The following is a 21,572-nucleotide window of genomic DNA, read 5'->3' as shown; positions in this document are numbered from 1 at the left end:
CACCTTGTTATCCTTTAAGGCCTGTTCAAAATGTTGGCTCCTCTGTAACACTGTCCCTCCCAACCCAGCCAGAGTCAGCTCTTCCTGCGCATGGGTATCTATTAGATGCTTATAGTGCAGTAGCTTCATCATCACTACTCCACATCTCTCTCCACTAGCTGATAAGTAGATGCTCATGGTCTCAGGCTAGATCTTCTTTGTCTCACGTGATGCTTGCTACATGTTGGTTACTCAGTAAAGATTGGGGGAATGAACAAAAGAATAAACGAATGAGTCTATAAGTGCAGCCTCTTGGCGTAAGACAGTACCTCCTTTTTTATCACAGGATATTTGGGCAAAGTAGAGTGGCCAAAAATGGATGTTTTCCTTTAAGCGCCCACTTGGTCTTTATAAAGGCTTATGTTAATTAGAAAGCAATCAGTTATAGTTTCTACCAAAAGTTGGCGCTGTGGGTCATCCCTTGAGTCAAATGCTTCCCAAACGAGCCCTGGTAAGTGATCTGGCTGTCATGGTCAGCAGCAAAAGAAGGTCATTTGTATAGGCTTCTTCAGATCTTCAGGTGAGAGGGCCTCCAGGCAGCAAAGAGAACTTGGACTTGGACCGCTTTGCTTGTTTCCCATTTGTAGCCATTCCACAAACATTGCCGCCCCTCGCTCCCCGCCCCGTACATGTGCCACGCCTATGGTATATCCTGGCTGGAGATCCAGGCTCTGCTGCCAGGAACTCACAGTTGAGTGGGAGATGCACAACAACAGACAATCAGAAGATAGTGCTTAGAAATAATGGAGCTTCCTGGCTCCAAGGCCCACATTAGTCTGGTTTATGATTTGAAATTTCTGGAGTCAGAATTGTTTCCAGGTAATAGATGTTATTGCATATGGCTGACTTGCTTGGTCGTTTTAAGCAGGTGGGGCTGGGCAAAATATAATATAAGGACAGATTCTGGCTGTGCTGGTAGGGACTGCTGGTTCCACTTGAGGGGCCCTGGCCTCAGAATTCAGCTGTAGGAGCATGTGTCACTAATGGCTAAGAGGAGAGAGATGGAGATGAGCCTTCTGTCGGTGGCCCATGTCTAATCTTCTGATTATTAGACTTTGGTAGAAAAGAGATGGGGGGCAGAGGCATGCTCACTTGATAGTGATTTTATTACAAAGGGGGCTACTAAACAGGAAAGCAAGATGTGGGAAGAAGGGCGGGCTGGCATTTTCTGCCTTCCCTAGACCTAGCAGAGTGGCATGGTCAGAGCCTGTGATTCCAACAACCTGCACTTAGCCTCCTGTCACTTAGGGGTGTCAAGCTTCAGTGCAGAACTCTCTAGGGTTCTGTGAGTGTGAGCGATCATCTGAAGAGAGAGTTGACGAGATTGCTGAAAAAGTTTTAGGACCCCAAATATCTTGGTGATTTAAAGCAATTTTATACAGCATCAGGGGCCAGAATGGCCCAGTTGGACAACAGTTTATTGGCTGATGGGAATGATCCAAAGGTGTGAATACTGATAATTCTGGAGAGGAGCTGTTCCAGAGTAAAGTCCAAAGTGGGTGGGAGGGGCTGGCACCCAGTGCACAGGTGGCGGGCTTGGCCTCAGGTACATGATATACTGTAATGGGAAGAGCAGAGCACATGGTGCAGTGTGGCCAGAGCTGTTTGTGTGCTAGGATTGAGAGATGAGGAACACTGGGTCTTCTGCTCTGTGTGTTTGCCAGAGGCCCAGCTGTTACTAATGAACAAAGATTTTATTAAGACATCAATTCCTCTCTAGAGGAGAGGTTAAGGATCACCATTTCTCTTTAACTTTTGAGTTGCTGTTAAACCCATGAAGGAAAGGGCAGGCTCTGCCCCTCACAGCACAGTCCGTGCAAGGCTGCTAGTAAGCCAACTCTTTGTTGCCCTTTCACAACAGAGTAAATCATTTAGAAGAGAACTATGTTCTTACCATCTGGAGACATTCACGGCAACACTTAGTGTACCTTTTGATCCAGCCGATGTTATTTGTTAGAAGACACTGTTCGATCCAGCTGACTTTCTGGTTAGGGACTTCCTCTAGGAAGGAAGTAGCGTGTCCCTTCATGTCCTGGAGCAAGCTCTTTATCTCATCTCTGACCAGCATGACTCTCATGTTAGTAGCACTTGTCTAGTCCTCGCAGTGGCCTAGCCAAGAATCATACATTGTGAGAAGAAAAGCTTGGTGTGGGATACAGTATATTTTTAAGCAGACCTTCCTATTAGACCTGGATACACAGGTCATCAGAGTTGGTGCGGGTGGACTCCTTTTGTTTACTCGTTAGAGGACTGAGATATAGGGGTCTGGGAGGGTGGCAGTCAGTGAGGGTAATGTGTGATTGAGGCACTGTGATTGTAGGAGGGGAGGAAAGACATAAAGCCTGGGTCAGAAGTCATGGCAGCTGGGTGGGAAAATCTTACGTTATTTAAGATGAAATTCTGTAGAAACCCAAATCGTCAGTATCATAGTTCCCCGCCATACGTGCACCTGGAGTAAGTCACAGTAACTAGAATAAACATCCCTACACTAGCTATTAGGAGAGCCACATGTTCACGTTTTCTATCATGCCATAAAAGACAGGGGCTCTGCAGTGGCCTCCTCTGGGCCTGCATTTGATCACAAGTTCATGAGATCTGACACTTCAAAGTACCTTCTGTTCTAGTTTTCTTGATTCAGCACTAAGCGTACCCAGTTATAAGCACATTGGGCCCCCTTTTTTATATTATTCATATCTGAATTTTTATTTCCCAAACATGTTCTGGCTTTCTGAAAAGACACAATAGATATACAGACAGTCACTGGCCTGGCCGCCAGACGCCTCTGTGTACTGCCCCGCCCACTACCCACTCTGATCTCGGGCTTCCTGGGGGTGTCAGGAAACAACAAGCACTAATTTAGCACCTGTTGTACTGAACCCAGAAGAGGAAGTAAAATGTATGGCACATACGTATGGATGTGTAAGTCACACTTACTCATAGGGCCGTTGTGACCCAGAAGAGGAAGTAAAATGTATGGCACATACGTGTGGATGTGTAAGTCACACTCATAGGGCCGTTGTACCTTCAGAATTGCCATGAGATATGAGGACCTAAAAAAACAAGAACTAGGTTGAGTAACCAGTTGGGTGCACACTGGTGGAAAAGACATTGCAATGTGCCAAGCGCTAACTGAGTTCAAGGCTCTGGCCTAGATATTGGGGTTAATGGAGGAGGAGACAGAATCGTCAGCACAGTCCTCTTCCTCAGAGGCTTTCAGTGTGGTGGACTTGCAAAGACATCAAATTCAGTTTCAAGACATGAGAGAGAGGCAGAGTCAACATGATGAGGGGCGGAAGTCAGGTGGATCTGAAACAGTCCCCTCAGGAAGATAGCATTTGATCTCACCTTGAAGGAGGAAGTGCATGTGGAGAGAGAGAGTTGGGGTGGGGAGGCTAGAAAGGCAGAGGCTTCAGGAGGTGGGGAAGAACCTGATGGAGGTTTTGAGGGATGGAAAGGAGCCTTCTTAGCCTGGAGGGCAAAGAGGGAGGGAGAGGGAACAAGAGCTAGGGTGCAAGGAGAAGCCTGTTGGCGACTTGGGGCTTCCTGCCAGGACACTGGGAGCCCTTGAGCATCCTCGTCGTCTTTCAGTGCTCTTTTCCTCTGTAAGACCTCTGTGGCTTCTCCACCTGAGCCGCCATCCCCGCAACCCAGAGTGAGCGTCTCTGCCTCAACTCTGTGCCTCGGATCTATGAGGGCTGCTGTGTCTGTCTCTCTGTCGGCCATTGCCGTCCCTGTTAGACTGAGAGCTCTGTGAGGACAGGGACTTGTCTTGGGCCCACCATTTCTAATTCTTGTTGGACTGACAAGGAGGGAGAAGGTTACTAGTTTGTTTTAAGGGCAAAAAAAAATGAGAACATGTGAAATACCTGGTCATAGTGCTCTTTAGGTGGAGAAGAAAAGAAAGTGGGGTGACTGGGGCCCTGTGGAAGGAGTAGGAGAGCTTTACTCTTCCATCGGCATGTGAGGGTTTGGGCTTGTCACCCCGGGTGTCAGGGCAGGGTTGCCAGATAACTCCCTCTATCCTGCAGATATCCTGCTCAGTTTGGTGCTGCTCAAGGCCATGGGTCTGCGTGGTGTGTGTGCGAGCACGTGTGTGCACGTATGTATGCGTGGGCAACCTTCCTCACACATGCAGGTGCACACCATCCTCTGCGTCCCTTTTTACCAGTGGACAGTGTTGATGCCTCCCTTCGGCTCTCCCACCCCACCTGGTTTCCATGGGTGCTAAGGGGCCTCCAATGTGTCCCCGTATGTGATCCGTATGGCGTTTCGTTCATACATGCTCATAAATGTCTGCCCCCTGCCTGCTCTGTCCAGGGGTATTTTAGTGACGCCTGGAATACGTTTGACTCCCTCATCGTAATCGGCAGCATTATAGACGTGGCCCTCAGCGAAGCCGACGTGAGTATGCGCCTGCCTGCGGCCGCCCGCCTCTTGTCCTCTGTCTGTGCACATTCTGCTCCCTGCCCCACACTGGCATCACCTGGACAAGTCACAGGTCCCAATTTCACTTGATCTGAAACCAGGAATTTCCTAATGAGAGTTGTGGAAAAAAGGCCTTTCAGGGTAGAGCCTCATCCTGGGCCTTTTTGGACACAAATCACCTTTTGGAGGACTGACCACTTGGCAGCATTACCCAAGTCACTGATAGGCAGGGTGAGATAGGCGTCTCTAATTGTTCTTATTTTCTGTGTCTGCAGTGATACCCAAAGTGACGTAATTATAACGTGTTTGTTTTAGGGCAGTTTTTCAAGTAGCTGGGTGGCATAATGCTAGAATGTCCCCTTTTATAACGCTGTCCTTTTCTTCTTTTTTCCTGTGTGCTTCCTCTCCTCTGTGGCTTCTGAATGCTTGCCCTAACAGCACTATTTCACTGATGCATGGAACACTTTTGATGCCTTAATTGTTGTTGGTAGCGTCGTTGATATTGCTATAACTGAAGTGAATGTAAGTAGCAAACTTTGTGTCCTACAATGTGATTTTTTTGTGTGTGTTAAGTGTAACAGAGAGAAGACTCAAAACCCTGCCCAGGGATCTCTATATGCTTTAGAAATTCAGGCACACATTTCTCTTGAAAGAAGAGATTTTCAAAAGAAAACCATTTTAAGAACGTTTTATGGCCTCCCTACCCTCACCCCATTTTCTTCCCCTGAAAGAGAATGGGGAAATAGATGTAGAATTACTGTTTTGAGAACTAAAACATTATTTTAAAAGAAGATCTTGTTAAAATGTTAAGGGCTAGGACTTATTTATGTGAGTATGTGAACATTATCACTCAGTAGCTGTGTGACCTTAGCGTGTCACCTGACTACTTTGTGTCTCAGTTTTTCCAGCTACAGAATGGAATTCATAACATGTGCCCTGGTACCCGCAATGGTTCTGTGAGGGCACGGGAGGCAAACCCCACAGTTGTGCCCTGAGCACATGTACACTGCTGCTGGTGTCCTCACTTGTACCTTGTGTCTCCTGACTCCGACTGGTGACCCTGGGGAATGTTCTCCATCCTAGCTCCCCAAATGGTGATACAGATCAAAGGCCGCCCACGGCCCGGGGAAGCGGGGTGGGGTCAGTACTCCTTTGCTGCACTCAGTTGAATCTTTTGATGAAGGAACAGTAGCAGCATAGTAGATGGAGCGACCCTGCCCCTCTTCAAGAAGCATCCTGAGAACCCGCCTTCAGAATTAAAAGTCTTGAGAAGGGGGAGCACCACCTCCTGGCAGCTCCACTCGGGTCTGACCCACACCTACACCAGATGGGCCAGGGGCAAGCAGACATAGCCCTGCCCACCTGGCCTGTCCCAGTTCGTCAGCGAGTCTTAGTCGGTGTCCAGTGTGTGTGCCCAGGTTGTGTAGAGCCCTTCTCAGGGACAGTGGAGCATGAGATGGGACTATTGTGCAGTGTTGGCTTCCTGTTCTATGTTGCCAGCCCAGCCCCTTCCCCCATGCTTGGCTGGGAAGGGGCCCCCCGTGCTCTACCTGGCTGACATCTACAGGACTGTACGGTCCATCCTGGTACCCAGATAGCCTGTGTCAAATACTGACAGTAAAATCCCTCTGTGGCCATGGTTTTGGGGCCAGGCTGATTCTGAAGTATAGAATAGTGGGATGGCCACCAGCCTGGCAAGCCTGAGGCCTGGCAGTTCTAGTCCTAGTTCAAAATGACTTGTTGGATCTAGGTCTCACTTCCCTCATGGATCAACTGGGGTGAATCATGTCTGCTGTCCTGCTTCATAAGTATATTGTAGTGACAAAATGATATGAATACTTGTGAAAATTCTTGCTAAAAAAACCAAAGTGTTAGGGAGATACAAAGGTATTATTATAAGTGTAGATTTTCACGTAATAATAGCTGATACGGACTGCGAGACATTAGCATGTCCATGAAGGTCTAATTTTCCCAAAATTCGTGTCGTGACGAGGTACTATAATCATATTTTACTAGACTTAGGAACATACGTTCCCTAAGCTCCATAAGCCAAGATTTATGAAAATTTCACTTTGTGTGATATATTTCATACATCAGCTATAAAATTACCATTTATAATATGTGAATTATTCTTGGTTCTGAAATGATCTGATGCTAATGGAGGTACAGCAGGAGCCTAACTGGAATTTCTCCACAGTTTATGACCAGACATCTGCCTGCTTGCTTTTAATCATCTTACAATGCAAAGCACTTATAACCTACTTCAAAATATACTTAAATGAAAATTTGGAACAGACCCTTATGTAAGTCAGAGATGGTCTATAATGGAAATGAAAATATAAACTATAATTTCAGCAGGTCTCCCTAGAGCAGTGCTTAAAGTTTTGTGCAGGTGTTGGGTGTAAATGCTTAGTTTCTGGATACCAGGATGTGGCCAAGTTTTGTTCACTAAGTGAACAAGCCAGCTCTCTAATGCCAATCCTGCTGGCTGGGGATGTGTGGCACTGGTGCACTCAGCAACAGCATGTGCCCAGCTTCTCAGCTGCCTCGCCCTGTGCTGGGGGCAGGAGCCCACTCTGCCTGTCCCCTCTGACCCCGCCTTGCTCATCGGTGTCTCAGTGTTGTCCTCCTTTACCTCCCATTAGTCAGGAAAGCCGCAGGTCTGCAGAAGCTCATACTAAGTTTTCTAGTTAGCATTTGACACTGGGGCGTCTGTACAAAGCAGACGGTCATTGGGCCCATTCCTGGCACTCAGTCAGACCAGCAGAATCACCCTGGTAATCAGTCCCATACTCTTCTTTCACTCAGTGACCTTTCCCCTGGCCAGCTGTAGCTCGAGGCCAAACCTTCCTCAGCTGGCAGCAATGCAGAGTCCCAATCTGGAAGACCTCAGCATTTCAGTGCTGGGCCCCAGTGCAGACCAGATGCTCAAGGCAACCTTCCAGTCATTCAACACATGTTTATTAGACATCTCCAATTCTCAGGCCATGGTCCAAGCTTGGGGGAGGCAGAGAGATCAAAGAGACTGGGTGACCTTAACCTCTGATGGTATAAAATTTGAGTGGAGCTGTTGACTGCTCCACCCCCTCACTCACACATGCGAGTGCCCTACGGGAGCAGCACACATTGTGTCCCTTGGTGGCCTTGTCCCCCAAGCTCCTGGGTCAGCTGAGCATGAACACTCTTGGTCCTTCGTTGGCTGTTTTTAGCTGCCATAAGTCCTCATTATTTGCAATATTAACTTGCTGTGCTCTCTCCCCCAACCTCTGTTGATCTTTCTTTTCTGTTGCCTAATTGATTTTCATGTTGGTTTTATTTTTAGAAAATTGTAGCGGCAAGTATATATAAACATATATACGGTGAAGTCATTAAAGCAAAAGCACTTTAAAGACTGTATACTTGTTTTTGGCTTCCCCACCTTTGGTTTTCACTGAGTTTCACAGGACATGCTATTGGTCATGGTCATCTAAACTGTTTCCCGTCCCATATTTTGTTGTCTCCAGCCAGGGTCCTGAGCTGGGGCCACGTTGGTCAGTCATGCTTGGCTCTGTGACCTTGCCAGCATAATCTTCAAAAATGAATAATCTGGCCTGGAAATCGAAAAATCGAGCTTGTGTTTGTATTCTCTGCAAAAACATTTTGGATGGCCCTTTCCGTTGTCCTGCTTGCATGCCCACCCAGCCCTCTCCATCCTGCTGCCCCCTCCCACATCCCCAGCCTGCTCTTATCATGGTTTGATAGCTCTCATGGACTCATCTTCATCACTTTTGGTCATCACATCACCAAGCTGCTAAAATGTCAGACAATGACTGGCAGCCTCACTTTTGTTCCCTCTTTGATGCCTGTTTGTTCCTTGAATGGTTAAATGACCCAACAACTTATTTTTTTTCTCACCCGAGGAATGACTGTTGGTGACATTTAGTCTTTTCCCATTACTATTGTTGCTAGGAAGGCAAAATACTTGCTTATAAGCCATGTCTGCCCTGTTATTACTTACTGAAGAGCCTGTCAAAAGTCAGTAGGGAATTCACTCCCAGGGACCCAAGAATTATCACTGACTTATCAGGTACCAGTTGGGACCAGGTGGTCAACAGCTGCACTCAGCTTCTTCTGACCCCGATCCATTCTTCTGGTCAGGTTGTTCAGCTCTCCATTCCATACGGTCACCCTTTTCTAGGGACCAGGTTTCTGGGTTCTGGACACAGACTCAGCAAGCCCAAATACAGAAGCCCTCCCGCCCAGAGGTGTTACATGCCAGGTCAGAAGTCATCGGAGGGAGGCTCCCTCCAAAGACTGGGTTCTCCAGGATGCCACAGGTTAACTGTTTCTGGGATGTTGGTTTGCTTCTGTCTGAACTGAAAAACTGCATCCTCTCAGCTTTTCCATAAGAAGATGGGAATTAATTCAGAAAGTAGAGACCGATCCCTTCAATTGTACTTGGGAAACTCAGGGCTCGTTGGATCCAGTAGTTGCAGGGGGCTGGTACTGAGCCTGCATCTCAAGAGTCTGTTTGAGAGCTCTGCAGAAAGGGGCTGGAGGGAACATCAGGACAGCCCCAGGGACTTAAGGAGCTTTTCAGACCCTGGCATTTAGTTCGGCCTCCTGTGGCTGAGGGCCAAATCCCTGTTGGGTTCCCAGCTAAAGACTGGCATCTCAGTGTTGGAGGGAGCTACCGAGGTCATCTAGTCCAAGCCCTGAGATGACATTGGAATTCCCTCTGTTGAAAGCTGATCCCCCAGCTCCTAGCAGCTGCCTTTGGAAAGCTGCTTAAGAACTGAGTCCTTTCCCAATCTCATGTCCTCTAGGGGTATCCTGTGGTTGATCCCAGGAGTCCAACAGAGCATCAGCTCACTCATGTTCCATTTCTTCCTTTCACTAGCTCCCTTTGTTTCCATGGCCTTCTCCATCCCTTATAAGGAAGATGGGGATAGAGTCTAATCTCTGCATCCAAGTACTGAACCCTCATCAACCCCCAAAGAACTCACTGCTTAGCTGTAAAAATCTGAGCAGGCTTTTCTAGTGGTGCCACTCTGTATGGACAATCCAGACCCAAAAGGAATTAGCTGGTATGGGTGACCAGCTGAAGACGTGACCCAGCTTTACCCTGAATTATGGCTCCGGCAGCATGTTTAAATCATCTAGGAGCTTCTCAAACTCCCAAAGCTCAGACACAGCCCCGATCTATTAAGTAAAAATCTTTGGGGTGGGACCTAGGAATTGGATTTTGTTAAAGATCCTTAAGCAATTCTAGTGTGCCACTAAGAGTAAGAGCATGTCTGCCCTTTCATCAGGCTGGCTGGCATTTGTAGTGTGAGCAAAGCCATCCTCAGGGTCCTTCCATTGTGTAAGATATTTTGGCAACTTGTACTGTCCTCTCATGCTGCCAATGACATCTCCCGCCCAGTGTGGCACGTGGGGAAAGGGGAGGGTGCTGCAGGCTGCACGGGGGGTGCATGCAGCTTGATGTGCTTTCCTTTCCTGCATGTTGTATTGCCTTGTCCTCCACAAGTACTGTCTCCTCCTCTTTGTTTTTTTTTTTTTAAACAAAAGCATATCCATGGTTTCAAGTTCATAGCCCAAGGTTTGTCATACTTCTAAGACATCAGCTGAAAAAGAGATGTGCACTATGAAAGTCAGTTTGGCAGCTAACTTTCCCACATCACAAGGAAGAGGATGGTGAAGGGTCTGTCAGTCTTGGAGCAGGAGAGGCAGCAGGAAGCAAAAGGGGCTTGGGCAACATCGTGCAGCCAGAAAGATTGTCTTCCCCAACTACAGGTCCCCTCGTTCTCATGCAGGTCCAACTTACAGGTTATGGACATTTCAGAAGGTTACTGTAGAGAGCTCTGTCTTGTGCACACTCTGATCCCCTCGAACATAGGCAAACAGAGTGCACGCACACTCACATGCACACTCACACACCCTCACACTGCAGCTGCATGGACTAGACCTAAGCTTCATGCACACAGCCTCTGGGGAGATAGTGTGGGAGACAGAATATCACCATCTGTCTCTTTCAGGAGATTTTTATTTATTTTGAGGTGAGATAATAGAAGAGGAAAATAAAAATAGCGACCCGGGACTTGGACAAAGCCATTGCAGAATTCACATTCTGAGCATCCCAGATGATGCAGAAATCCCTCTTTCACCCTATTGGAACCTGTTAGTCCTGGATTTGCAATCACACTGCTGAATTTCAGTTATGAATTGATGTATCCAAACTCTTTATTTTCTATGAATTTTATAGAATTTTTGCGTTTGGTCTCAGCTGTTGACGAGAGTGAGACTTGAGAACTTGTTTTCCCTCTATCCCTAGGGAGGAGAGCCCATCAGATAAGTGTGTGTGTCCTTGTGCGCACACATCCCTTAGCTGTACAGACACACTGCAGAAAGGCTGTCTAGCAGCCTTGACATGCATGCAGCAGTGCTGGACGCCCAACCAGAAGAGCCTCATTGCTCTTTTGGTCACCAGGTAGACCAGCTGCTTCAGTGGAGGTGACCCTACTGAAGGGAAGAAAGAGGCCATTATTTCCTGACTCTTGTTCATCCCTCACTGTCTAAATTAAAGATGCCTCCTGATATATGTTAAAGGTTGCTTACAACTTCTTTGCATTTTCTGAAGCACTTCCTGAACATCTGATAAGTACCAGATACCGTGCTGGGCGCTGAGTGGAGCGAGGCAAGGTCCTTGCCCTCTCGGGGCTCCCAGCCTGAGGCGGGAGGCAGGTGCACATAGGGTGATAAGTGCTGTGCTTCCGCACCCTGGGGCCTGAGTGACAGGAACCCCGCCAGATCTCAGACGCGGCACTGCTGCCGAAGCTCAGGGCGAGCTGGTCGTAAGCTGTTTCTCCCCAGCAGTCACACGCAGCGGAGCTTCGTCGTCTTTGACAAGTCTGAGCCTGTCAGTCGGGCAGCGAAGCGTGGTGTAAGAAAACGAGCCCCTCTCCAGCTCCCACTAACTTGGTCTATCCAGCTCCCTAGCAGCCACACCAGAGAGGGCACCGTGGCGCACACACTGCCCAGACAAGCAGGCCCAGAAGCAGAGTGTGGTCCAGGAGGGCTGTGGGCCACAGGCAGCTGCTCTTCGTTCGCCCTCTTTGGCAATGTCACTCTGGTCCTCAGTGGCCTGCTGCAGAGCAGTGAGTTCCTGAGACCCACAGCCCTGACTCAGCGAAGAGAGCCAGTCTCCCCCGGAGACGGGCATCCTACTCTGCATTTCCATCTTTAGGGACAGTTGAGGTCTTGCAGCATTACCTTTATTAGGTGGCTGTCAGCCTTGGAAACCTCATGTCCTGGGATGTAAATTAGAAAGTAGTGTGTCTGAGCCCGTTGTCCGTGGCTGCCCGCCCTCAAGTCCAGTTCCAAGCGTTGCCCCTGGCATTGTCGCAGGGAGGGAGCAGGTGTGTTGTCTTAAGACAGTAACCATACATATTTAAAAAGGGGGAGGGTATGTCCTCCTGAACCACTGCTTCCTTCCCAGTTCATTAATATCTTTTCAATCTTTGATTTCTTAAAGCCAACTGAAAGTGAAAATGTCCCTGTCCCAACTGCTACACCTGGGGTAAGATCAGTGACTCGTCCCCAGGGGCTGGGCCTTTTCCTTGAGTTTATTTGACCATGTTGAGTTTTCCACTAGTTTTTCTGTATTCTCCATGATTGTTCTTCCAGAACAGTGTCTGCAGTGGTTTGCATTCATCATCAGTGTCCAGTACTCTTGACCAGCCCAGCGTTCTCCTCTTAATACACTAGACCACGTGGACATGCATGTGCTGTGTGGACGCAGTTTTCCAAGCCCTGTGTTGTTAGCATGTAACTTTTCCTTTCATATCATGCTTTGTAAGGTGAAAAGGCCCTAGAAACACATCTTCAATTCTTACCTCTGTCACCTTTGTTTGCATCTGTTGCTGTTTTTCTGAAAGTGTTGCATGTTCTACTTTCCATTGGGTTTGACCTCTCCATGATAACCCTTCAGAACTCTGAAGAGAGCAATAGAATCTCCATCACCTTTTTCCGTCTTTTCCGAGTGATGCGATTGGTGAAGCTTCTCAGCAGGGGGGAAGGCATCCGGACACTGCTGTGGACTTTTATTAAGTCCTTTCAGGTAAGAGCCATGCCAAGGGCTTCTCTTTGTTTTCGAAAATCCTGTGTAAGTCTGATGATCCCCTGTTGTAGACGATCCAGTCTCCCTTCTGCATGACCACTATGACCGCTTAGGTCACATGACTGCCTAGGGCACATGACTGCCTAGGTCAATAGAGAATTTGGAATGCTGGAGAGACCTGACTTACATTACTTGGGTAACTAGGATTACTTGCTTAAAGGAAACCAAAGAAAGCAGAGGGACCTGCAGCTGAGAGATCTGCAATATTTCCAAGACTAGTAGAGATGTGGAGCCTCTGAGCCCCTTAGTCTGGTCCTCCCCAGGATGCCCAGTGGTAAATGGTGATGTCTGACAGTGCGCTGGGTCCCAGCAGACCCCCAGAAGCCTAACAGCCTCTCTCTTGGATGGCCTCCTCTCATAAGGCTGCAGTCGTCCTGTGTCAACAAGTCTAGATATGAATCAGACAACTTTGCCTCGGCCAGCACACCAACATCAGTCTGTGGGTTTTCCAATGCCTGGAAGGATTACAAAGTTGAAGACATTCAGTCACAACCCTGGTCTCATTCGTCATCTGTTATTCTCCAGGCTGGTGCAGCCTGGCTCAAGTCTATTCCTGGCTCAAGTCTATTCCTCCACCATGCACATGGACATCTTCTATCACTTGAGATGAGGTAGAAAAGCAGTGGAGGAGTATTGGATTAAAGGACCAGGGGTCTGACCTGACACATATACTTGTATTTGATATTTTTAAGGAGAGCCCAGGATAGGCGACCACTCAGCTAGCAACTTTTCTTCCCTGGCCCAACTCCCAACTCTGTGGTTCTTTCAGAAAGTGTGCATTTTAAGAAAGGTGTCTTTCTTTCTACAGCAACAGCCAGAAAATGATTCTTCCTCTCTGACCCAGTAATTCCACTCCTAAGACTTCCCTCTAGAGAGAGACGTCAGCAGATGGGAAGGTCATTTTGCTTAAAGATGTTTCTTTGCAAGGTGATCTACAATAGCCCCTCGCCCCCACCCCAGACATGCCCACAAAAGAAAGTGGAAGACATCCGAATGTCAGTGTTCTGGAATGGTTCGATCAATTAGCTATTTTTACAAAGGAATCCCATGATGAATTTAAACATTATTTTGAGAGCAATGTGTCTGGATTGACATGTTAGGATTAGAATACACTGTTAATGACTCTGGAAGGCACATCCCGCCTGCAGCCGCATATCACTAGGTGTGCATGTGGCTGGTGTATGCAGGACTGAAGTCATTGTGCTCGGCTGGGGTTTAAAAAGTCCTTCCTCACCGTCGATGTCCTTTCAGTATAACATGGAAAAGAAAAGCATGTGGCTCCATGTGAGTCTTCAGTCCGCCCGAGCGGTCCCAGAGGCAAGAGACCAGTGCTGAGCCAAGTGCTTTTTTTCTTCTAGGCACTCCCATATGTCGCCCTTCTCATAGCCATGTTGTTCTTCATCTACGCGGTTATCGGCATGCAGGTAAGCTCTGGCCCTTTGGGGCCCCTTTTGCTGGGTAGTTCCAAATCTGTGGCAGATGTACCTTAGCCAGGTAGAAAGGAAAGACAAGATCATGATCTGGCAGCCAAACACCTCGGCTGCTGAAGAAAAATGGAGGTGAGAAAGACGTGGCTCCAAAGGAAAGAGCCCATGCCAGAGAGAGCCAGGCTCAGAAGAATAAGGAGTGGCTGGAATATACCAAGGAAAGATGGGTTTGGTGGTGCTCCTCACCCCTAGTCAGAGTCTTGGGAGAGTCCATTGATTGAGAAAACCCACAGTTAGTTGATTTTAGCAATAGAAACTACCATACGAAAAGAGGCCATAATTGTCCTGTTTTCTGCACTGATGTTGCTAAGAAGATATTTAATTATATAAAAGTCTGCTTATATTCTGAAAATTTGTTTTATAGTAACCAGGTGAGATTCTCACCCGAAACAAACTATTTCCAGATACTGTGGTTGGGGCTAAACTTGAACCATTATCTTGTCTCAGTAGCTCTCTTTTAAGAAGCATGAAACCAGGCCTTTTTGTGACCCTGGCTGAGAGGCTGCAGGATACTCGCCAGCAACTCCTGGGAGGGGAAGGGGACTGGGGCTTCATTAACAGCTGAGCCCTAACGTGAAGTGGCAGTGGGCAGAGCTTCCAGGAGGAGAAGGAGGTGGAGATCAGTCTGTCACACTGGACCTCCCCGGGTGGTCTCTCTGCCACCTTCTCCACAGGTTCAGATGCCCTCTTTCAGATAAGGAAGGGATGTGAGTGTAAAAGAGATGGAGTGATTCCAGAAGTATAGAAGGGGTTGGGCTTATTTTTTTTATTCTGAAGACATAGAAAGATTTATAAGTTACTAGGAATCTTACCATGATTTATGAATGATGAATAAACATACTCGTGCCCCAGTAATTTCAGCAGTATGCGATACTGTGTGTCCCGAAAGATCCTTTATGACATATAAAACCAGAGCTGTCTCAGAGAAGTGCAAACTGCATTGCACATACCATCAACTATTCACTCATGAAGCTTAGCCAGGCATCTAGCTCTACTGAAATGTCTATCTCCTTCTATAAGTCCTACAAGTAAAGTATTTCCTAACTTCACCTTGCGCTGGAGGTAAAGCCTCCCCGCTTTCTGTGGCCCACTGGACCCATGCTTGTCTGCAGCCTGATCTTTGTGTACACTCATTCTCTTCATTTCCTGGGGCACCTGTGCCGTCTCACCCCTGCTCCTTTGCAGGCGATGTTTCCTCTGCCTGAAGCATTCTTCACTGTCCCTGTCACTTGACTGGCTTCTACTTATCCTTTAGTTGTGGGCTTTAATCTCACTCCCCTGGAACTTGACCCAAGCCCCCAGCCTCAGATATGTTCTCTCCTGCCCAGCTGGATCATCCTAGCTCTCATCAGGAGGGGCTGCCTCTCTGCTTACTTCACTGTCCATCCCTCAGGGTAGGAACTCCTTGAAGGGAGAATGTGCCTGACTCCACCCTGTTCCTGGTAGTTGGCACAGTGCCCGGCACATCTTTGTGAATAAATGAAGTGCCAAGCACTGTGGGAAAGCCCTAGTGGATGGGAATGGAACTTTAGTTAGTTCTAAATCCACATATGGAGGATTTGGGGTTTTCTTTTTTTGGATGACAAAGTCTATTCTTTTTTTCACAATAATTTCTCCACCTAGATGTTTGGGAAAGTTGCCATGAGAGATAACAACCAGATCAACAGGAACAACAATTTCCAGACCTTTCCCCAGGCGGTGCTGTTGCTCTTCAGGTAACTGAGTCCCACACGGGGTGTGTCTCTCTCTAGCTTTGGGCTCTGGAGTGACAGAGGACACTTGTTATTAAAGCAGCCTGGCCTTTCCCTGTTGATCATGGTAGCTTTTTGTATGTGTTTTGTATTCTTAAACGGAGACACTAGCATCTCAGTCACAGAGGACTTTTGCTGGCTTGCTGAAACTGCTGTGGTTATTGAGATCGTGGCTGGCGTAAGGTTTATCCATTTGGGAGTCAGTGGATCTACTTAGGCCGCCAGGAAAATGGCAGGCTATATGCTTACACGTGGGCGCATGCACTGAAGCAACCAGGAACATGGAATTTTAGCAGGAACATAGAGGCCTTTTGAATAGCCAGTGGGGAACTTCCTAGGATGTGGAAATTTTATAGGATTGTTTTTAACTCCAGTTCAATAACTTTGTAAACAAGGTCCCTCAAAGTGAGAGAACTTTCTAGAAATCATACAAGTAATTCGTAACGAATTACTCTAGTGACTGGATAGCAGCAAGTCATTTACAAGTTAGGTAGTTTCTTTGCTTTCAACAAAATCGAATGGGGACCTAATCAAATCATTAGATGTTAGGTCATTGAAAGATAATTAATAATCGCTAAAAATTTTTTAATGTAAGGATTTAAAGAAGAGCAGACATGAAAATATCCATTTTTATAAGAAGAATTGATGTGCTTCTGTCAATAGATTGATATAAATCAAAGAGAATTATAGAGGGGCCTCCACTTACGGAGATAAAGGGCATTTGAAAATAAGTAGAAATTTTGTGTTTTCACTGGCTTTAATTCAAACTGGCTTTTCACCAAATTACTTAGGTTTTGCTCTAGTTCAAGAGCTTTTTACTTAAAATTTCTTAGAGGCTGAAGCCTCACATCCCCTCTTCCCCTACTAAAGCCCTTTCTTTGTTTAATCTGAAAAGGTGTGCGACAGGTGAGGCCTGGCAAGAGATCATGCTGGCCTGCCTCCCAGGGAAGCTCTGTGACCCTGAGTCGGACTACAGCCCTGGGGAGGAGTACACGTGTGGGAGCAACTTTGCCATTGTGTATTTCATCAGTTTTTACATGCTTTGTGCATTTCTGGTATGTGATCAGAAGCCTCTCCCTCTCAACTGACAGATGTTTGTGTTGCTCTGGGATTCCGATCAATGATTTCTGCCCCATCCCCTTGCTGAGGACCAGTCTATGTTGAATACTCTAGATTTCACTTGGCAGTTGGATGATTTTGCTGAATCATCAAGTGTTACTAGCGCCTTTGTTGTAAGCAGCGGTTTGATGCTTCCTCACAGGCTTGGGGCAGCCACTACCACAGCTTCTTAGGGCTGCTGGTTCCTTTATAAAAATTTCAAAGCCACTTCACATAGCGGTGACTTATGAGTATGAGTTATTTGATGGCGATGAAGTTATAAAACTGCAGTGTGCTTTGTAAGTCCTGATAATGCATCACCCTGCCCTCCCCTGGGACTGTACCAAAGCCATTTCGGAAAGAAGCTTGCCTTTTTCTTAAGCAGCCTCCAGAAGGAAAGTGTTTACAGTCTCTCTGGAGAAATGGGTTCAAATGTTTCATGACCCCGTGATTAGGAAGCATTTGCTAGGGTCTAGCCCATTCCATCCCACTACAGCTGAAGCTCCTTCCTTCTGATTTGCTTTCACAGATCATCAACCTGTTTGTGGCTGTCATCATGGACAACTTTGATTATCTGACTCGGGACTGGTCTATTCTGGGGCCTCACCATTTAGATGAATTCAAAAGAATATGGTCAGAATATGATCCCGAGGCAAAGTAGGTTGGAAAGGATTCTCTCTGGCTTGTGTGGGCTATTTCTGGAATGTTGGCCTTGGGTTTTGTGGAAGGTGGGGTGAACTGAAAGCTCAGGCCAGCCATGCCTACCTGGACCTCACGCTGTACTTTGTCTCCAGGGGAAGGATCAAGCACCTCGACGTGGTCACTCTGCTCCGCCGTATCCAGCCTCCCCTGGGGTTTGGGAAGTTATGTCCACACAGAGTAGCCTGTAAGGTAAGTGTCTTATAGGGACTCCTCGGTTCACTTAACAAACATTCTGCCAAATCTTCTGTCAGGCGTGGGGGATCAGAGATGAATAATCTGTGGTTCCCGTCCTTAAAGAACTCCCAGATGTGTAACTCTCAGGACACCCTGTCAGCCAACAATAAGAACAGGAAGGGAATTATGTAATTTGTCATTGGGTAAATGGAGGGAAAGGTGACATTTGTATCAGGTTCTGAAGGAGAGAAGAGTAGGAGTTTGTCAGAGTGGGAAGGGTATTGCAGAAAAGCAGTACAGACGTGGAGGCAGAAGAGTAAATATTGGCATATGAGAATAGATTTCGTCATATTGGCCTATAGGGAGTCATTGGTATGGCTAAAATATAAGAGGAAGGGGCAAAAGGCCACAGGCATAAACCCAGCATAGCCGTGAGGAACTTCTATGCCATGCTGAGTTCCAAGGAAGAAACGTAAGTGGACTTCCATGTTGGAAAAGTAACTGGCAATGGAGAAGTAAACTGGGGACAGGAGAACACCCAGGAGAGCTGTAAGAGTCATCTGAGTGTGAAGTAACAAGAGCCAGGGGGAGGGCAGTGGGAATGGGGATAGAGAGTTGGAGGTGGCTTAAAGATCTGCCTAGGAAGTAGAGAGGAGAAGACTTGGTCCCCTGGACATTCCTAGCTTGTGTGATGGTGGGCGCAGCGATGTGCCCCTCTGCTGCCAGAGCTCCGTTCCTGGTGAGCTGTGTATCAGGTAGTGGCCTTTCATGGGTGGATCCAGATCTCCCACCCACCCCACTTCTATAGTTTTCACATAGACCATGCTCTCTGTGAGCCCTGGGCGATATTTATTTTCTTTCCATAGAACTCACAGTGATCCACCTTGAGTCAGTTGTAGCACCAGATCATTCCCAGTTTTAAAGGAGAAACGCAAGATTTATATGTTGAAACTCTATCCCCATAGAAATCCAGGCAGTCTGCCCAGCAGCTGGTCCCCATCCCCCATGGACTCAAGGGGATTTCAGGGTCAGGGGTTTTACCACTTCGGGGTTGCTGGACCAGCTCTAGACAGACCCAATGTAACAGAGTAGAGTCTACGACATATATCAGTCTTTCCAAGAAATCTTCTAAGCCAAACTCATTGTTCCCTGCCCCAAAAGTCCAGAAAGCCCCATTGGCAAGTCCTCAGGGTCTTTGTCTGTGTCTTTGCTTCTCCTCAGCCAGGACTCTGGATGCAGGTACAGAGAATAAGCCTCAGAAGTTTACTTTTTTCATAAATTTCTCAATTCTAGCCTCCTCTCTGCTTTCCAATAACAAGATGAGTTCCAGCTCAGGGCTGTCTTCTTGTGTTCACATTTCCAGACTCTGGTATGTGATCACATAAAGGATCTAAGTGTCTGTCCTTGAGAAACAAAGTGGTTTTTTTTTTTTTTGCTGACTCAGAAACCTGGTGGGAAAAGTTGGGTATCCAGGGCATCCCAGCTGCTTGCACTGGTTTTGGATACAGGGATGGTTGGTAATAGGACTGAGAATTTAGATGGGATGCATCATGCAAACACAAATTTCCATCCATTAATAGGAGAAAAAAATTTTTTTTTACTCTTTCTCTTGGGACACCCTGTCAGCCAAAATAAAAAAGTTGAAACTATTAACAATTATAATTACCATTCATTTAGCACTTACCTTGTTCCAGGCACTGGGATGAGATCTGTGTCCACAATCTTTAATCTTCGCATAGCCCCTTGGGTGTGGGCAAACCATCTGTATTTACAGATGAGGTAACTGGGCCCCAGAGAGGATGTAATTCACCCTGTCCTGTCCAACTCCCAGTGCTGGTGTTAGAGGGACCGGGATAGATAAAAGAGAAACAGGAAGTGGAGATCTGCTCTGAAAAACCAAATGCTTGGAGAAACTACGCAATCTTTAATCTTCGCATAGCCCCTTGGGTGTGGGCAAACCATCTGTATTTACAGATGAGGTAACTGGGCCCCAGAGAGGATGTAATTCACCCTGTCCTGTCCAACTCCCAGTGCTGGTGTTAGAGGGACCAGGAGAGACAAAAGAGAAACAGGAAGTGGAGATCTGCTCTGAAAAACCAAATGCTTGGAGAAACCACGTGGACTTGGACTTCGCAATGGTCTCACCAGGGCAGGGTCCTTGAAGGACACTCCCTGTGTTAGGAATGGTAATGGGCCCTGTCGTTTAAGGATCTAAATCCCAGGCCCTGTGCCTGGCTCGTTGTATCTGACACATCATTTTATCCTCATAGCAGACTTAAGGATATGCCTAGGATGGAGTCCTGACCCCAAGACACAAGGGAACTGGTTAATGAGAAAGGGAGAAGACTGTTGGAACAATGAGGTGATTAAACAGTTAAGGTTAAAAAAAAAAAAAGGAAAAAAAAACACCGTCTGAGTTTCATGACTAAAGCTTTGATCTTTGCCATGTCAGAGCCCCGCAGATGGTAGGCACTCCTAAAATGGCTGGTTGACGAGAAAAGAGATGAGTGATAAACAGAATAAGTGTGGAAAAGGGACATGGCCATCGTCGATCATTCATATTCCATTAAGAAACTTTTCTTTCTGTTTGCAGAGACTGGTTGCCATGAACATGCCTCTTAACAGTGATGGGACAGTCATGTTTAATGCAACCCTGTTTGCTTTGGTTCGAACAGCTCTGAAAATCAAGACTGAAGGTGAGCATGCCCTGGAGGCAACACAGGTGGTAGACCTGGAAGGAGCTGCCATCTCCCACCTGCGTTCTCCCTTCTGGGCCTTTCTGGGGTGCTGTGTGCAATGTGAACATTTGTGCTGGGCCAGCTGGCTGTCCCTGCTTCCCTCATCTCTTCTTTTCACCCTTTATGCTTCACTTTGTCCCAGAACATTTCGAGGTGACTCATGCCACTGATTACTACAGAGCAGAAGAAATAGGTGGGAGATCAGGGCAGAGAAAGATCCATCACACATGAGTTCACCCCAGCTGTCCCTTACTACTTGTGTGAGCTTCGAGGGCTTTTGCTGTTCTAGCTGTGTTTTGTTTTGTTTTTGTTTTTGTTTTTGTTTTTTTCCCTCTAGGGAAAGGAAATAAACTCACCTATGTCAGGGTAAGTCCTGGGGGTGAGATGAGCTGATGTCTGTAGTGCAAGCACATAGTCGGCACTTGGGAAATACCAAGACCAGCATCCTCCCAGCCGAGACCAAACCAGAGTGGTCTTTGTGGCCACGCTCAGCCCTGGTAGAACAAGTCATGGAGTATAGTAGACATTGGGGTTGGCTCGGTGGCAACTTCAGAGGTGGAAGGGAAATCAGATTGCAGCAGGTTGAGGAGTGACCAGGAGGTGAAGAAGCGAGGACTGTGAGGGAGATGAGAGAACAAAGGCCAGCCCGGGATGCATGCAGAGTCAGTGGACAGTGCTTACCTTGCAACCCCAGAGCTCAGGGTGAATCTGCCCAGCAAAGCACACCTCTTGCAGTGTGTGCCTCTGTACCTGGCCCCCAGCTGGCATCAGTGAGGGATGTAGAAGGCAAGGTGGTCTTATATACTGACATGTTAGTTGAGGAGGAGAACATCAGCCCATCTGGTGAGAGACCAAGATGGTGCGGTGCAGATGAGTACATACGGTAGGAACTGAGAGAGTCTTACTTGGGGAAATTTAGTCTGGGTCTTCAAGGATGGAGGCAGTATTTGGCATTCTAGACTGGGAGCAGTGAGAAAGGAGTAAGTGCTGGCTTGGGAGG

At 47.2% G+C, this 21,572-nt stretch overlaps 1 protein-coding gene across 1 annotated transcript in view; it reads left to right on the top strand.

The window, feature by feature from the left end:
* CACNA1D (calcium voltage-gated channel subunit alpha1 D) overlaps window positions 1-21,572 on the top strand; it is a 290,484-nt gene that overhangs the window by 238,794 nt on the left and 30,118 nt on the right. The window contains exons 31-41 of the mRNA XM_015593660.2: window positions 4,357-4,440; window positions 11,978-12,022; window positions 12,434-12,562; window positions 13,981-14,046; window positions 15,733-15,824; window positions 16,756-16,915; window positions 17,488-17,615; window positions 17,753-17,849; window positions 20,428-20,530; window positions 20,715-20,765; window positions 20,910-20,938. Coding sequence (XP_015449146.1) covers window positions 4,357-4,440; window positions 11,978-12,022; window positions 12,434-12,562; window positions 13,981-14,046; window positions 15,733-15,824; window positions 16,756-16,915; window positions 17,488-17,615; window positions 17,753-17,849; window positions 20,428-20,530; window positions 20,715-20,765; window positions 20,910-20,938 — 984 coding nt within the window. The remainder of the gene's footprint in view (window positions 1-4,356; window positions 4,441-11,977; window positions 12,023-12,433; window positions 12,563-13,980; window positions 14,047-15,732; window positions 15,825-16,755; window positions 16,916-17,487; window positions 17,616-17,752; window positions 17,850-20,427; window positions 20,531-20,714; window positions 20,766-20,909; window positions 20,939-21,572) is intronic.

This window comes from Pteropus alecto, unplaced genomic scaffold (assembly GCF_000325575.1).
Source record: "Pteropus alecto unplaced genomic scaffold, ASM32557v1 scaffold75, whole genome shotgun sequence".
Taxonomy (NCBI): domain Eukaryota; kingdom Metazoa; phylum Chordata; class Mammalia; order Chiroptera; family Pteropodidae; genus Pteropus; species Pteropus alecto.
The sequence above is the reverse complement of the archived record's forward strand: the minus strand, read 5'-3'. Positions and strand labels throughout refer to the sequence as shown.